Raw genomic sequence first — 17,904 nt, 5'->3', positions numbered from 1 at the left:
GTTCTCCCTTATATAGTCTTTTAAATTAGGATTTGCAATCAATGTTAGATTGATAACAAAGCATTCAATATTCACCGTTAGATGAAAACCTGATTAGATTCAAGCTAATATTTCTCAATCGTTGGATTGAAAACTTAGCTTGTTATACACAAATGAAATGTCCAATTTTGGGTTTATGTCGCCGTTCCCAAACATTAACATATGTTGGTTCAACAATAGTTAACCAAATGGTTAGCCATATGATCACTTTCGTATCCACCATATTCTTCTTCACCATAACTAGTCCAACTGACTCAAATGAACTAGTTAGAGAGTTGTTCAATTGCTTAGATCTTATGTGACTACACAAGAAACAATCGAAGCAAAAATGGTTTGATTCACTCAAATCGGTTCATGAACTTTATAGCCACGGTTTGCAAAAGCATTCCTTAGTTTATGTAAAGATGAGTTCAAGAACAACCGATTTTAGATATAACCTGGTCAAGTTCGCGGACTGGGTTCAAGGAATAAGGACTTATACATATATGTATTTCCACAACAATGCTTATACCCTACAGATGGTTATGTAATCTAAACTCTCATTTCAATCATTGAAACATTCTCAGAGGACGTTATATAGCAGTTATTCACAGACCATTTTACGTCAGAGCAATTTCCAAAGTGATTGAAACATAACATGACATTCGTCACTAGGTAAAGATGAATTTGGCTAAAGCGAAAGATTACTAACACATATTTCTAGAAATAGATATGCGAGTTATACTCGGCTCGAAATAGAAAATGTGTATAATGAAAGTTTATATATCAATACGATTTTTGTCTCAAGAGTAGGAGATAGAGTAGATAGACTTTTGAGTGACAGATAAGTTCAAGTCTCCACATACCTTTTAGTCGATGAAGATCCACCAGTTCCTTGTGTAGTCCTTCGTCTTGCATGATGATTTCCATGATGATCAAGACTTATAGTTTTGATCACTAACATTGCCAAACATGCTTGAGATAGCAACACATGCGAGTTCGACCGAGCAACGCTCTAACAAGTTTGCCATATATAATCGATCGACTCTAGAAGGAAACCGAGCAGAATGGTGTATATATATTTTTCAAGAGTCGTTAGTTTACATGGAGAGTCGTCAACTTTTCTTAAAGTGTCGGTATTGTTAAATTTTACATGTTGACGACCCTTGTTTTACATTTTTTGTTAGGAAAGAGTCGTCAACTGTCATTTTAGCAGATTGATGACTCTATTAAAAGATGAATCCCCATAATTTCACTCTTGCACATTCACCTTTTAGGGGCCATTTTTCCATCTTTGCATAAGAAGATTGGTGTCTAAAAAGACGCGTGGCATTCTTATGATCCTACGAAAGACAAACAAATAGAATTAAAATATAAGAAATTAAATATCAACAAATTATATGAAAAACAAAGTTGAGAATGTTACAATTGTCTCGTTGATGGTACGGGCCCACGAGCTATCATATCCAAATAGAACTTTGCCGCCGTCTTTAGGTTCACCTCCGTCTTTTCCATTGCTAAGACGAGTAAGCTGCAAACGCGTGGGTGGAATGTGTCGCGCGCAGGGTGCATTTGGAACTTTCTTCTTAGGTTGTGGTTGTGGATGTGGTTGCGCCGCAACCTCCTCATCCTCCTGAATCTCCTCCTCCTCCTCATCATCATCACCACTACTACCATCAGTTCTTTCCTTACCATTTCCATCATTACCATCATCCTCATCCCTCTCTTCATCACCGCTAGCACCACCATTTCCATCCTCATCCTCATCATCATCATCATTACCTTCATCCTCCTCTTCCTCAATATCTGCCTCCTCATTTCCACGATTACCACCATTCCCATCATCACCGCCATTACCATCATCATCATCCTCATAAGCAACATATTCACCTCCTAAAGGAATTTCGCATGTTTTGAGACTTCTTCTTCTTCGCTTCCAGTTGCAGATAAAACATGAGAGGATGAACATGAAAATTCTGACGAATCATCACATGGGTCTCTGGGTTCGCGGATAAGTAAGACTACCTCACTCGGTGTTTTTCCTCAAAATAGACCGACATTTAGGTATTTTCTGTTGCGGGGAGGTCTGGATGGAGGAGTTACCATGGAAAGCTTCTCTTTTTTATTCTTGCTACTATAGGCCAAAGACAACAAAATATCAAACGGTCGTCAGAAAAAAGTATCAAAAGAAACGACCCTTAGAAATACAAACGACTACATGTACTTTGTTAACGATTCTCAATTTATGCTTGACGATTGAAGCGTGATTCCTTAACGAGCCTTCCAATTTTTTGACAGAGGAGCTACATATGTTTGTTACTGACTCGTTAACTTCCTAATTTAATCATCAAACGAGAATCGTTAACCAGTATAATTTATGTGCACGACTCTTCATTATTTGGGACAGAGATATGGTTTGGCATATCATAGAGTCGTTGATGAATAAAAATGGTCGTCCAAAGAATCTAGCACACAACCACACTAGAGTCGTTTTCACATATTACTAATGGTTAACGATTTTTGATGAACTTCACGTGCAGATCAAAAATCGTTAAGAAATAAAAAATGGTTAACGATTCTAACCTAGAAAATTTTAACTACACCAGAGATCGTTTTCTCCGCCACCCTAATGGTTGACGATTTCTCAAAATTCTAACATGCAAAGGAAAAATCGTGAACCAAACAACCCTCGTCATTAACGACTCGAGTTCTGAGAATCTAATTTTTCCGATTCAAACCCTAATTTTTCAGTAGAACATGAAATTAAACTCAAACCCAAGTTAGAGTTGGGGGGTTTAGTGGACATACCTTCTGATTGGAACCATTTTCTTCTCCGGATGATTTGATTTTTCCGGCTGATTTGATTTATTGCTCAGTCGCGAATGCGCCTTCGCTGCATTAACAGAATCGACGAGATTAGATATTTGATTTGCCTTTCTAGCGGTCTGCTTTGTACGAACCATGTTTGTAGAAGAAGTTAATCGTCGATTAAAATTAATCGACGATTACGCGATGAGTCGTTTGAAGAAAAAAAAATTCTCCTCCACTCATTAATGGAGAAAATGGACGACCAGGGAGAGGGGGAGAGGAGGACAAAAAGAAGAATTTTGTTTGAAAAAAAATTGGGGCCTCGCTCAATTAGTAATAGGATTTTAGGATTAGATATTAGACAAGGATAAAATAGTTATTTCACCATCATTTTAGAAGCCCCATATATTTGGTGTGGGTATAAATTGTGACCTGGTCCCCAATTATTTTTCATGACCCCCAATTAAACAGTGTTCATTAGCTAGATAGATAGTCAATTTACCTTGAATATTATTGGCATTAAGTATCTTCTTGGATGTATGTTAGAAATGAGAAATAGAACTGACAGATTGCATAGATATGAATATTAGTTAACTACACCAGTAACAATCCCTATTACATTTTTGTGCATATTTATTAAATTGCTCGCACATCAATCAGTAATTAGAGATGGTCCCTTAACATTTACATGTCAACAGCTAGGTCCAATAGTTAAATCCTAAACCATTGCAATTGCCTATATAAATAAGTGTTAAAGAAGCCAAAACTCATCATCCCACAAATCCCTTTTTTCTATCTAACCTAAACGAAATAACCATGGGTTCTTCGCAACTATTTCCATCTGTCTTGTGTCTGATCATCATAACATTTTCCTCCACCAACATTGCGGTAGCGCGTTCTCATTTTGGGAAAGCAGTTCAAGATTCAGGTAATACTGCCACTACTACTATCGATGCAAGTTGCCCTACTACTGAAACAAACAGTACTACTGATACTATTCCTACTACAGGTACAAGCTGTCCTATCACGGATACAAACAGTACTACTACTACAGGTACGAGCTGTCCTATAATTCCCACAACCGATACAAACAGTACTAGTGCTCCTAATACAACTCCAACTTCCGATACCAATAGTAGTACTACTACTCCTAATACAACTCCAACTTCCGATACCAACAGTACCACTACTACTACTACTACTCCTGAAACAATTCCACCTACCGAAACAAACAGTACCGCTACTATTCCAACTCCTACCGAAACTTTCCCATGTCTGTCGAAGAAAAAGATTTCTTCCATTAATTGCTTAACGATGGCACAAGGATATTCTACCGACTGTGTAGCGCTCCCAAATGTTGATTCCGTTTCATGTAGCCTACCTGCAATGCCTTGTCTTTCACTTTCAGATATTAGGAAGCTTCCTTGTATGCCACCTCAAGATTCATCAAGCGGTTCTTGTATTTCACTTACAAATGTCCCCAACGTTTGTTCACCAAATAATATGCCAACACGTTAAGCACGTATACCACCACTACTGCTGCAGCAGCAACATGTGCTACTGCTCTTATATATATATATATATATATATTTATAAGTACAATCACTAAATAAAAGGTATGGATAATACTTGGAGGGGTCTCTTGATATCTGCGAGTTACTTATTATCTACAATTTCAAAATAAAGCAAGGAGTTGATGAGATCATATCACTGCTCATATGATTTCTTTTTTATCTTGTTGTAATCGAAAGCATTCTAATGATGGCTTTGTGATCAGTTGGTTACGTTACAGTTATAGCTTAATATGAAGTCTGTAATTCTAATTGCTTTTGATTATCTTTCAATAATAGAACCCTTCTTTCAACTTAATTAATCTTACCATATCTCAGTTTGATATCACTTTCAATGTTTGTGAATCTGAGTCGAAGTGTAAAATCGTGAAATTTGGTTAGAGCGACGTGCATATATAGTGTATGAATGAATCTAAAACTTTGGTCAAAGTAGAAGCACGCCCGAGAGAGGTGAACTCATGACTTGTAATGAACTGACCGAGTTGATGATGATTCTGTTAGTTCAGAGGTACACCTCGTAGTATTTTTTTCTCATCTGAATCGTGAATCAGACGATTGTACATTTTAACCAGGGCTACACCATCACTTATGTATATAAACTTACTAAATCTTGGCAACCCATGTTATTCGAATTGTGTCTATGTTATTCCAATTGTGTGCCAGAATTTGTTTTGATAACCTGAATGCAGCAAAAATAATAATTCGTATCTCAACTATCTTTTTCATCGGTATGCTATTCCAAGGAGGAGTTGAAAGTTCACGTGAAATGGTGCCTACTATTTTCAATGTTGTTACCATGGTTCATCAACCATGAAGGAGCTTATAGAAGCTCGTCACTTGGATTTTGATGGCGCTGGTATGTTTTTACCTTGGGCAAATGAGTCCATAGAAATGTGTTTTTTCTTCCATAAATCGTCTTTCCCAAAAAAAACCAAGCACATATGTGCAGTTATGCTTAGGCATGGAATTCACAAGTTGGTGTTAGATCTCTGGACCAAGTATATCTTTCATCGGAATTTTAAAAAACAAGAAGAATACAATTCAATTCATTCAATATATCTCAAGCAAATCACAAATCACCAACTAAAACTGATAACTTTAAATGAAACATCGATCAAGAAGCTCATTATAACTGGGTAATTCACACACAAAAACACACAAAAATATGGTTTAAGAAATTAAAAAAGAATAAGGTTACTAACCAAGTCTGGATGGAGGAGGAGGTGGTGCATCACGAGGGTGATAATAAGGATATAAGGTGTATATTGTCTGAGCAAAGGTGAGTGCCATTAGGACAATAGCCGCGACAAGAGAAATAATAGTCCACGGGCTCCTAAAGTAGGTTTGAATAAGGTTAGCACGCCATTTATTCCTCCTCCTCTCACAATAATCATTCACCTCCTGGTGCAGCTTGCCTAGCCTACTATCAGGATCAGGTGCCACATACATGGACAGCTCGTCGAACAGCTTCGCAGCTGCCTTGTCACTCCCAAGCGCATTCTGTAGTATCCCTTTAGAGTGGAGGAGAGTAACATCTTTGGCCGAATCGATGATGTTGGCCATGAAAAAGATGCAAGCAGTAACATCATTTCCTTCTCCATCATGGAACCTTTCGTAGGCCATTAGGTTCAAAAAAGTGGATTCAGTTGTGTCATCCACCACAATCATCGGTAGTCGGAGAACTCCACCAGAAAAGGAGATGTCTTTGAGACTCAAGGTCTTACTAGTCTGGAGATGTATGCCAGCCTCGTAAAGCTCCCTTGCTGAACGGATGATATCAAAACTGTATTCACTGTGACCATTTTTACCGTGAAGTCCGTGACCATGTGGTTTATGAGGTTTATTGTGTGGCTCTTGAAGAAGGTTTTTCCTATATACGTCTAGTACATGTCGACATCTGCCAACGATATGGGTAGGTCTGTTTGGGGTAAAGAACCTAATTATGATACTGTTTAGGTACTCCTCGTTCTGTTTATCAAGGAGTAGTAAAATCAATTAGAAGTTACAAATGAATACCAGAAAATTGGAGGAATATATACTGTAGTGACGCTATTACGTACCTTCGGTTCGTGGTCTCCATTAGTATTTCCGGCTCCACTATCTTCAACATTGAGTAAGGTGTCCAGAAGAAGCATTGGGAGTTGGTTTTGGAGCAGAAGCATATCTCTCCTAATATAAGGCATTAAGTTTAGTTTACAATGATAACTAAAGATTGGGTCATTAGAAGCATAATCATCAATAATTCGTGTGGCTGTTCGTAAAATTTCGAGCATGAATGAGCCATCCAGCATCATGAGCTCCAAGAACTTGTCAGTGTAGTTGCCGTGTTGATCTCGGTAATCATTATTTGTTGCTTCATCAAGCCAATCATAAGAGTCTATGAGGTTCTTACCAACCCGATGAAGTGCGTCCATGTATGACTCAATGGGTTTATTTGATCTTTTAACGAATTGGAGGAGTGCTCTATGCTTGTGTTCCTCCATCGGAATCAAGTGATCATCCCCATGGTGGAAGGGGCCGAAAGACACCGCTTGAGCCTTGAAAGCTTTCTTGTTCAGATCTTTGACACATGCCGGTATCTCGTAAATGCATTTCTTCATCCAGTGATCCAGTTTCCTCCATTCTTCCAGCTTATCTAGGTTTTCTTTCACATCGATTATCCATTTACTATGCGGCTACTGCTTTCGTGATGATGCTCATCAGCTTCGTGACCACTAACTTGATCATAGGCTGATACCGAGGACGACATGGTCGAATGATGATAACAAGAAAATGATATCGACGAGGACGACAAAGACCGGCAGCACGTAATTTAATAATATCTAAAACTGATGAGTGAGGTAAAAGAGACAAAAGACTAGGTATTATCTATATATGTCGAATCGGGTTCCATTTCGCGGGGAGACGCTTCTTTAGTATGTTCACATGCCAATTGAGAGAGTCTTAAATCATTCCAAGTGCTTTTTGTTTCTTTTTTTTTTTTAAAACGTGAAAACGGAACTAGGAAGCAATAGTAATGCTTTCCCTTCCAAAGAGGCTTTGGAAAAAGAAAAAGCAACATTAAGGTACAGCAAAATCCTATATATATGGACAATAAATAAAGAGCTTTTGCGTTTCTGTAGATGCCTAAAGCAAGTACATGCATGGCGAATATTAGGAAATCAAGGTAATATCTTGTAATGGATAATGGTTAGTTCAATGTGTGGACAGTCAACAAACTTTTACAGGCACTTAACTCGACTGGCCTCTTGTGAGAATTTCGTTTAGGATTTTCTCTTCCCAAGTTATGCATGTATAACGCTTCCCCGATAGAAGATGGGTTTCTCCGTAGTTTACACTTTCTAAAATATCTATGGGAAGAGTCTCCATGCTGCGGTTGGTTAACCTTTTAAAAACTTCAGTAAATTGAAAAACCCTAAATATTGGCTATTTATATCTGTCTGGTGAGTCATGGTTGGCCTCATCAGCCCGAATATCTTTTAACTGGCCGATCTAGCACGGATATACATCACTAATGAACACATTTTTGACAAATGGTCTGGGGTTCGATCCTCAGAGACTACAACAAACACAATTTGAAAGATTTATCTAAACAAAATCTCAGACAACCAACAACTGGGGGTATTATTCCCTGGCTGATGTTAAAACTTATAGATTTCTATAAGCTAGTGGATGAGAGAGTGCAAACTCTTCAGCAATTGAGCATAGCCATGGAACTTTATTAGCCAATCACAATATGGATACAGATATCTCTAGATAAGCTAACGGTTGATTTTCCCTTGCTGGTGTTAAAATTATTTGATTTTCACAAACTTGTGGATGGAAGGGTTGCTACTGTTCAACCGTTGAGCAGAGCCATGGAAGTTCATTAGCCAATTACAATGTGGATACAGATATCCGTAGATAAAGTTGCCGTTTGATGCATGCTCCCTTTTAATACAACCAAGCATCAACAGTCTGAAAACACAAACTCATCCTTCATTTCCTTTCACTGCTTCTTTCTAGATCTTATTTCAGTCACATCCTTCAATGGCTGCTTCAACAATGGCTCTCTCTTCTCCCTCTCTTGCCGGAAAGGCAGTGAAAGTAACACCATCCGTTCCAAAGGGTGAAGGAAGAATCACCATGCTCTTCCAGAAAAAGACAGTGGCAAAGCCTGCTAAATCATCCAAACCCGCAGTTTCATCTGACAGCCCATGGTACGGTCCCGACAGAGTTAAGTACTTGGGTCCCTTCTCAGGCGAGGCTCCATCGTATCTCAACGGTGAATTCCCTGGTGATTATGGTTGGGACACTGCCGGACTTTCTGCTGATCCTGAAACTTTCGCCAAAACCGTGAGCTTGAAGTGATTCACTGTAGATGGGCTATGCTCGGAGCTCTAGGATGCATCTTCCCTGAATTGCTCTCACGTAATGGCGTTAAATTCGGTGAAGCCGTTTGGTTCAAAGCCGGAGCACAAATCTTCAGTGAGGGAGGATTGGACTACTTGGGTAACTCAAGCTTAGTACATGCTCAAAGCATTTTGGCCATTTGGGCTACACAAGTTATCTTGATGGGTGCAGTTGAAGGTTACCGTGTTGCCGGTGGACCTCTTGGTGAGATTGTCGACCCACTTTACCCCGGTGGAAGTTTCGACCCTCTTGGACTTGCTGACGACCCAGAGGCTTTTGCTGAGTTGAAAGTGAAAGAAATCAAGAACGGAAGATTAGCAATGTTTTCCATGTTTGGATACTTTGTTCAGGCGATTGTTACTGGTAAAGGACCTCTAGAAAACTTGGCTGACCATCTTGCTGATCCTGTTAGCAACAACGCTTGGGCTTTCGCCACAAATTTTGCCCCCGGAAACTAAGTGTACATTCTATGAAAAATGTCGATTCATTAATTACCTGGTTATTCAAATACATTGTTGTTACTTATGTAATTGAGATAACTTCTGACACCTCTAAATTTTATGCCATTTTTTTTGTAATTTGAGTTCATTTCATCATAATAAATCTCTTCATCTGGGTTTCACAAATTGATCTGCATTGCACAATCATAATTGACCCTGTGATGAGTTCTTTACAAGCTACTGCAATGTAATAATTGTTGCACCCTGCTAAGAATCTGGTTGGTAAATTAAATAAAATAAGAAAATATTTATTTAGTTCAATACAACGAATGATAGCTAGTATGATACTACTAGCTAGATTACTAGCTATATTTCTTTGCGAGCCTTGAGCCATCCAAAAGCATTCGACAGTAATTAAATATACGAGTTAGCAATGGCTCTTTCATAATGCCATCGTTTGCAATGAATTCAAGAGCCGTCGACATCTTAGGAAGAGAAGGAATTGCTCCTTTCTATGTTGTTGACAATGCTCCGTATGAACTAGCTAACGTAAGCGTCTTCCTTAGTTTATCTTCGTCCTAATCAAAATACGCAAGTAACCCATATTAAAAGAATTGTTTGGGAAATTATTCGAGCTAGTTTTTTCGTTAAAATGGAAATGTATGAACAAAGGATTGCCTCAATGAGAGAAGGGTCTTGGGCAATTGAGTGAAGAAGTGCCCCCATGAATGCATCACCAGCTCCTGTGTATCAACTTTCTTAAGTGAATAGCCTTTCACTTTGCCTCCTTTGAATTTCTACACATAAAATGCCAATCGATCAACACAAACTTATTAACTACGTACAACTTCCAAAAATTGAAAGATTGGTAACGCGTCAAGCAAGGGAGGCCGATAGGTCCAACATCCAGGCGGTTCAGGATAATAGGGTAAATGAGAAGTGTAAAACCTTGGTGTAGTATGTAACACCGTCCTTTCCTTAGGTGACAACCAGCAATTTCAAGCCGTCAAACCAGAATGTTTTGAGAATATCATCTTCGTTTAATGGATCTCCGTTTTCCATAAGAAACTAGACTTCGTTGTCGCTAACCTACAGGTGAAACATTCATGCATAAGTCTATATATGTTAAGCTAGCTTAACGAGTCCATTTATGATATGATAATAAGTAATTAATATGGTGATCACTTCATAAACCTTGATAATATCAGCTTCTTTCCAAATGCTCATAATGGCTTCTTTAGCACTCTCGGCTGACGGCCATAGTGGCAACCGAAGATTCGGATCGTATGAGAGTAGTGCACCGGCTTGTTTAGCTATTTTCATGGCAGCCAAATGAGTGGAACGACATGGCTCTGATATCTAACTTATGGAACCATAATGAAAGATCTTTGCTTGCTTTATCTGTCTGGTGTTTAGTTCAGATTCTCTGAACATCATATCTGCACTAGGATTCCTGTAAAACATAACCCCCTTTCACCACCCTTTGTTAATGTTACAAACGCCAAACCCGTTCTGGCATCATCGTCAAAACACACTCCGTCACTATTTACGCCGTTCTGTTTCAATATATCGACAAGCATCTTCCCGAACTCATCGTTTCCTACCTGTTCATTTACATATTAAAGCTAAGGAGAATAGAGAAAAGTGAGAGTGAGAGTGAAAGATGAAATTAACCTTGCCCATGAAAGCGGAGGTACCATCAAGTCTGGCAATGGCACAAGCAACATTAGCAGGAGCACCACCAGCAGCCTTGACGAAAGTCCTTGTATCTGCGAGAAACACCGGCAATCTCAGGAACAAAATCTATAAGCATTTCGCCGAATGACACAACTAGTCGAGAATTAGTCGATGAAATAGTCATTTTATTCTCTTAAACTATCGAACTAATTGCACAATCCTAAAATCAGAACTAGTGATATTAATAGCAATGTTCACATTGAGAGACAAGGGGTCTTAAATAGGTTGTCTAACGGACAAAACATTGCCGTACAATTTACGTAAAAAATATGCATCAACGGACAGCTATTTTGATATCATACTCAAACTATACCTAAGCTCTCCTCAGTGATATAAGTATATACCGCAAAAAAGCCAAAAACGAATGGTGCATATATATAATAAAGTGTTTGCTTTTTTATATAAAATTAAGTTATCTGCAGAAAAGAATGGTGCATATACAGATAGACACTCTTCAATATTTTATGATCAACCAAAAGAAATGAATGGAACAATTTTACTTTGGAAACTTAACATTCTTACAAGTATAACTTGATACAAAAGGAAAGAACACTAACATTTGGCATTTTTCACGCGCCTTATAACCTTATTCAAGACATAGAGATTATAGGAGGAGGCAAACCAAAATCCTATATAGCCTATATTCTCCCTGTAGACAGAAACCAAAATCCTCCCAATATTTACATTACGTCTTGCACTATTATTATTAGTTCATTCTTGAGTTCAGCATTATTACACTGTGGAGTTGAGCTTGTAGCACAAGGCTGTTTGGATGAGTGTAGTCTAAGAGTCTAAAGACTCTAAACACATTCTAGTGAAACGTTGCTTCAAATTTCCACACAAGGAAGGCATGTTTAAAGATAGAGACGAATCGGGACGAAAATGAATTGGATTTCAGATGAAGGCATATTTTTTTTGATCCTCGATCTTGTGACTATGTAGTTACCATGTTCTTCTGTTTTACTGGATGATTCCTGAAGTTGCCGACGTTACAAATAAACACAGAGGCCAGCTGTTTGGATGAGTATGGTTTAACCTTATCTTTTCACATGGTCCAGGAAAAATCTAAGAAAACAACAAGTGGGGTATTTCCTGGTTGGTGTTGAAACTCTTAGATTTTTACCAGCTGGTGGATGAAAGAGAATATCATGAAACCGTGGAGTTTCATCAAATCATGGAAAATAATAAAAATGCATTAAAAATATAAAACTGACGTGTGATTGACCACGACACGATCGATCGGTCGTGTGTCTGTGCTCCCAGCACCCTGGTCAATATTTTTAATTATTTATTATTTTCTTCCCTATTTTGCATAGGTTCATCGTTTCGTTGTATTTTGAAATACTCGTTCGTGCGGTGACTGTTAGTGTATCGTCGTTGAATACACCTTCACCGTTTGAATCGGGGCTTACTTATAGGTAGCTCAGACGCCCGTGTTGATTATTTATTACTAATTGTGGAATTCAGTGGAGAATAATTCACAAAAATGAGTAATAAGATGTTTATTATTAATTCATAGGATCAGCTGAGGATTCAACTACGAATTCAGAATAATAAAGTGAGCATTACCATTCCATGGGATCGTAGATTCGACCATAGAATCGGAGTAATTAAGATTTATCTATTACCGTTTATGAGACCAGTTGTGTATTCGATCATGAAATCGGAGTAATGAGATAATATAGTTATTGTTATTCTATGATATCAAGCCGTGGATTCGATCATAGAATCAGAACAATTGTTCATTGCCATTCCATGGGACCAGTCGTGGATTCGACCATGGAATAGGAGCAATTGTTATTTCCATTCCATGGGACCAGTCGTGGTTTCGACCATGGAATATGAGCAATAATAGATTATTCTGGGAATTCAGTAGTGAATGTCACGGCAGAATTAATCTTAATTAGGAATAATTAACTTTGTGGCTCTATACTAGCAGAGCAAGCTGTCTAGGAGCATTAATTATCCCGATATGTGCTTGTCGGTAAGTCATATCCTTTATATAGTCAGGGTAAACTCGTTGTTTGTTCCTGAAGACGTTTTCGCTCTGTACTCGCACAGCAAGCTGTCTAGGAGCCGTCCATCTCGTGATACTATATAGAAATAATCACTAAAAGTGTTCAGTATTCATGATATATGCCGTTGTCCAGTCGTGAGACTACATATCTACATGTACTCTGAGAGAAAGTACTCTCCGTTGAGAATTCGATGAGTGACCCGTGTCTCAATACTCACGTCTGATTGCTGGATTAGAACTTCGTATAATTATGAGTTTACGATTTTAGCCTTGTCGAAAATCCACCATCTACAACATCTTTAACAAGATTGTTCTTCCCAAAGTAAACTTTGAGATCATACCAATACCGAAAATCCTAGTGATGTGAGTATATCTCAACACCAATTTCTTTCAAAACGATTAGGTTCCACTTTTGAACCATAACCTATCAAAACAAACATGGTGTAAAACACCAATATATACCAACCTTTCACCGTATCCACAATTCGCATTAACTAAGCTTGAAAAGCATTGCTAATAACATTTGATATCCTTGCAATGCCATGCAAGAATTGCAAATAATCTCATAATCAATATTATCTTCATTTCTTGGTGAGAGTTGATATTCACATTTGTTTTGACTAGGTCTCTAATTATTTCGATTTTGGGTTCGTATAAAATTACATATCATAAGTTCCAAACTTATATGAGTCACATGTTTATTGTCATACACAATAATTCTCAATATCTTGTTTCCCTAAAATTTATTCTAAGATTGAACAATCAATTTAGAATAAATTGAGAATGCCATTATTTGATCACTACAATTACTACAAATAGTTCATCAAACATACCTCAATTGCTTTTAAAGCTCAATTGGTTATAAACCATTTTTCATTCTTTGCGCATCAACAAAGAAATCAACAACCTCATTGCTCCACACATCGATTAATCTCCCGCAAATTTTATTTCATTGGAAAATAAAAACTTTCTCAAGTAAGTGAATTTTCACCTGCCACAATCATTTACATGTGAGCATTTGAAGCCAAAAAATAAGTAAGGTATGCACTCACATAATTACTTAAAAATCAAATGAAACATATCACTTCAAGTGTCTCTTAAATTTCAAACAAAGATTCAAAGTTATATAGTCATAACATTATACATGTAGTTATAACTCTCTACTAAGCATATTATCAAATACCTGTGGTGGAATAGTTTGATTTCTAACAATGATCTCCTTTTACATTACAAAAACTAGACTATGAAGTACTAGAATCAAAACATGATTTTTTAATGTAATTTCTTATATCTCTAATCTCTAATCTCAAGTGTCAAATCCCCTATTTTGGATAGATATACATAACGATTTTAAAATCATCACATTTCTCAAACCAAAAATATAAATGGGAAATTTCAAAATGATTTTGAAAAAAAAAAATGATCTACAAGTTTCATGTTCCGCAAATTTAAAATAGGTATACAAAGATTGGGACATAAGAATTCTATTAGGGATAAATTTCTGCCCGTTAAAAATTTCAGCAAAGTTATGCGGTTTTATAAAATATCTTAAAAATACTTTTTGGTATCCAAATATTTTGAAATTTAACTTGCATTATCCTCATGATGTCTAGTATATCTAATAAAAATTTCTAGACCCAATTCATTTTCTTGTAGGAGATAAAAATAAAACTCTACAACATCTTAAAGTCATTTGTTTATCATCAATTTTTTTTTAAATATTAATGAAGAAAAATATTTAACCATGAAATTCCTAGTCCATTAACATCAGTCATAAATTTACTTTAGGTACCAAGTAACCTAATTCCAAGCATTATGCTAAATCGTTAAAGAAAAAATTATACCGTTCATATAATTCTATAAAACAAATTAAACAATGATACTTATCGTGTTTGAGCAATTGTTTTCCTTTGATATCCATAGCAGAACAAACGTCTTAAAATTGTTGGAATCATTGTTGAATTATGCCTGCATAACAAATAAAAATCAAACACGAAACAATTGTTAAGGCTGAGTCGCGGACTAGGTCGCTTTCTTTATGATGTTTCGCGGCTCTGCCAAAAATTGTGCAAGCAGTTCTTCAATGGCGCGTCGTTCCCAGGATAAAACAGCCGAGATCAGTATCTCTTTCACAATTAGTCTTGCACGATGAGAGGATGTGAAACTTCTACACTTTATTCTTGATCAGAACTCTTTAGAAAAACCAAGGATGATCACACGCTTGTTTTTCTTTCTCACAAGACATTCATTTTGATTTTAAACTCATGAAACAAATTAGAAAACTTACTCATTAGAAAAGTCTTCTAAAATTCTCCTAATCCTTTTTATAAAAAAATTCTGATTTTTTTGCTTAAAAGCCAAGGAGATAAATGTGAGTAAATGAAAGACATTATTAGATGTTAATTAGCTTAATTAACTCACTCAATAAAAAGCTGGTTTTGGTATTAAAACAAAATACATTCATTCTTTAAAGGAAAGAATAATGGTCACACTTAAAATCATTTAAATGAGAGAATAAAAATTTGGAAATTAATTAATTTTTAAAAACATATATCCCAACGATATGTATGGGGAGCACCGGTGATGTTTGTTGGTTGCGGACAGTCCTACAAAGACTTGACTTCGCTAAAAGTCGAAAACATTGTCAGGACTTTCCTCGAGTAGAAGAACAAATTTGGAGCTTAAAAGAATAAATAGAGTGTTTCCATCTTTTCAAGCTAGTATGAGAACTTATGGCTTCTGCTGCCGCAATTATGTTTTTTCGTTCTTGCTCATTTTTCCCTACGACCTCATGGAATTGAATATATCCAACATTATATATATAATCTGGTACCGCTGGTTATAATTACTTTACGCACCTCGGAAAAATTTATGTGAGGGTTTCGTCGCATGCATCTTTATTGAAATCACCCATAGAAAACGTAACTTGATTTGTCAAAAGATAATATAATGAGTGTATTTTTTTGAATAAAAGTTCCAAGAACGTTAGAAGATCAAACAACTAGACGAACCTAAGAAACATTCTTTAACTTTAACTGAAGCCTAAAAGTAATGTTACCACAATCTTTTAAAGAAGCATGTATCGAAAAAGAAACTAGTAATAAGTTGCAGAAACTCATACACTTCACAGTGTAATTCCAAGGGAAATTCTCAATTACAATGAGTTGCAGCTTCCTTATTGCAAAACTAGAGACTGAAAAACAAAACCATGAGTGAAGATTTATGAAGCGGTAAAATACTTTTATAGATACTTACCCCGATATCTTGCAAGAATCTCGTTTATAACTTTCTCTTCCAAACATCTTTTCTTTTGTTAACTCTTCTGTTCCTGTCTCTAAATATATGTTTATGGCATTGAGATGAATGGGAGACCTCATACTTTACAATACTGCTTTGGGTTTTTTCAGTTGGCAAACCCAATAATTCTTCGACATGCAAGACTCTTCCATTTTGTGCAAGTTCGATTGCATCAAGCCCCTGGAAGAAGGGAACAATTCCCCTTTGTTGAACAGCCGAGGGCTTCCGAGAACCTTCAATAAAGAAAAACTAATAAGCCTTGAGTTGAGATGCACAAATGACGCTTACGTACTCTGCATGCCTAATATATGCATGCGAGTGAATTCCATGCCTAATTATGATCCAATAAAATTAGTCATGCTGCAGCTAGGATAACATATATACTAATTGTTAAATTTTACTAGAAATGTAAGCAGTGAGCAGCAAAGTTTATTGTAGATTGATATATGGTTTCGACCGTATGCAGTGCTACAATTGCTCATTTCAAGTCCCTTATCTGACAAACCCAGGGGCGGATCCAAGGGTTGACTAACCCCGGTTCTAGCCCCCTAAAATCAAGAAAGTCAATAAAAAAATCCTTGCATTTATCTTATTTTTTATTTAGTCTTCCTGAAATTTTGAATTTAGTCCACATATTTGTACAAAAATATTTTTAGCACCCCTTACACAACAAAACAAGTAGCTTATAGGGACGGCTGTTTTGAAAAAACCGTCCCTAAAGAAGGATATTTGGGACGTTGATGACCTGACCGTCCCTAATAGTCATAAAATATTTAAATCAAGGCTAAAATATGTCCGTCCCAAAAAGAAAACATGGCCAAATAGTATTAGTGACGATGGAACAGGGGACGGTACATAAACCGTCCCTAATACCTCTTGGGACGGTTTTTTGTCCTCTTGGAACGTTTTATGGCCGTCCCAAAAGGCCTTCTGTTTTGCAGTGTTAAACATTTTTCTTGCTCCGCCACTGGACAAACCAGAAGAACTAATAAAGCTAATGAGAAGATTTACCGTATGCATATATGCCCCTCCAAAGATTCTCTTGCAAGCCCATTACATCAAAGCTCTCGTAAAGATCATCGTATGAATATGAAATAAAGAAATCTTATAATTTCTGATTTCATAGAATCATTTCATTGAATCGTAAAAGGCATACATCTTGCATAGCGTTGCATTGAAGGAAATGAAATACAATAGATAATAACGGTGCACTTATACACTTAACCATAAATGGCGTAATTATACATAGTGCCTTCCAAGATAAAGTAGCAATGGTCGAACTCAAAATTTTTCCCACGAAGCACCTCATATCGCGCATACGCCTTCACCAACTGAAAACACAAAACAAAAACTTAGTTAGTATTGTTCAAAGCTTTTGATAAATTTTACCTCTTGTTTAAATACTTACTCTTATATCACCCAAATATTGGGAATGGCTTCCCTTACGGACTTCATTTCTCTTTTGAAAGCATCACATTCCAATTTTATCTCCTCGAACCGTTCCTTGACGAGTTTCAAAGACCTTGAGTTACAATTTCCGTCTAATGCCACAAAACGATGAATACACGGTTCCACCAATAATCCGATATTTGATCAATGTCTTTTTCTAGATCTTCAAATTGGT

General features: G+C 36.9%; 3 protein-coding genes and 2 pseudogenes across 3 annotated transcripts; 2 read left to right on the top strand and 3 right to left on the bottom strand.

Annotated features, from left to right (window-relative positions):
• Window positions 1-1,414: 1,414 nt before the first annotated feature.
• Window positions 1,415-2,981, bottom strand: LOC113352857 (protein bfr2-like). The gene is made up of 2 exons (XM_026596618.1): window positions 2,827-2,981; window positions 1,415-1,946 (listed from the first exon to the last, which is right to left on the bottom strand). Exons 1-2 carry the CDS (start codon window positions 2,979-2,981, stop codon window positions 1,415-1,417), a joined length of 687 nt encoding a protein of 228 aa, XP_026452403.1.
• Window positions 2,982-3,598: 617 nt separating this feature from the next.
• LOC113350520 (uncharacterized protein PB18E9.04c-like) lies at window positions 3,599-4,702 on the top strand. Its single transcript, XM_026594665.1, has 2 exons — window positions 3,599-3,754; window positions 3,836-4,702. Exons 1-2 carry the CDS (start codon window positions 3,643-3,645, stop codon window positions 4,342-4,344), a joined length of 621 nt encoding a protein of 206 aa, XP_026450450.1. The 5' UTR covers window positions 3,599-3,642; the 3' UTR covers window positions 4,345-4,702.
• Window positions 4,703-5,400: 698 nt separating this feature from the next.
• LOC113352856 (UPF0481 protein At3g47200-like) lies at window positions 5,401-7,146 on the bottom strand. The gene is made up of 3 exons (XM_026596617.1): window positions 7,117-7,146; window positions 6,458-7,072; window positions 5,401-6,365 (listed from the first exon to the last, which is right to left on the bottom strand). Exons 1-3 carry the CDS (start codon window positions 7,144-7,146, stop codon window positions 5,595-5,597), a joined length of 1,416 nt encoding a protein of 471 aa, XP_026452402.1. The 3' UTR covers window positions 5,401-5,594.
• A 1,071-nt stretch (window positions 7,147-8,217) lies between these two features.
• Window positions 8,218-9,367, top strand: LOC113350519 (annotated as a pseudogene).
• On the bottom strand, window positions 9,229-11,090 carry LOC113352855 (annotated as a pseudogene).
• Window positions 11,091-17,904: the final 6,814 nt, after the last annotated feature.

Source organism: Papaver somniferum, chromosome 2 (assembly GCF_003573695.1).
Source record: "Papaver somniferum cultivar HN1 chromosome 2, ASM357369v1, whole genome shotgun sequence".
Taxonomy (NCBI): domain Eukaryota; kingdom Viridiplantae; phylum Streptophyta; class Magnoliopsida; order Ranunculales; family Papaveraceae; genus Papaver; species Papaver somniferum.
The sequence above is the reverse complement of the archived record's forward strand: the minus strand, read 5'-3'. Positions and strand labels throughout refer to the sequence as shown.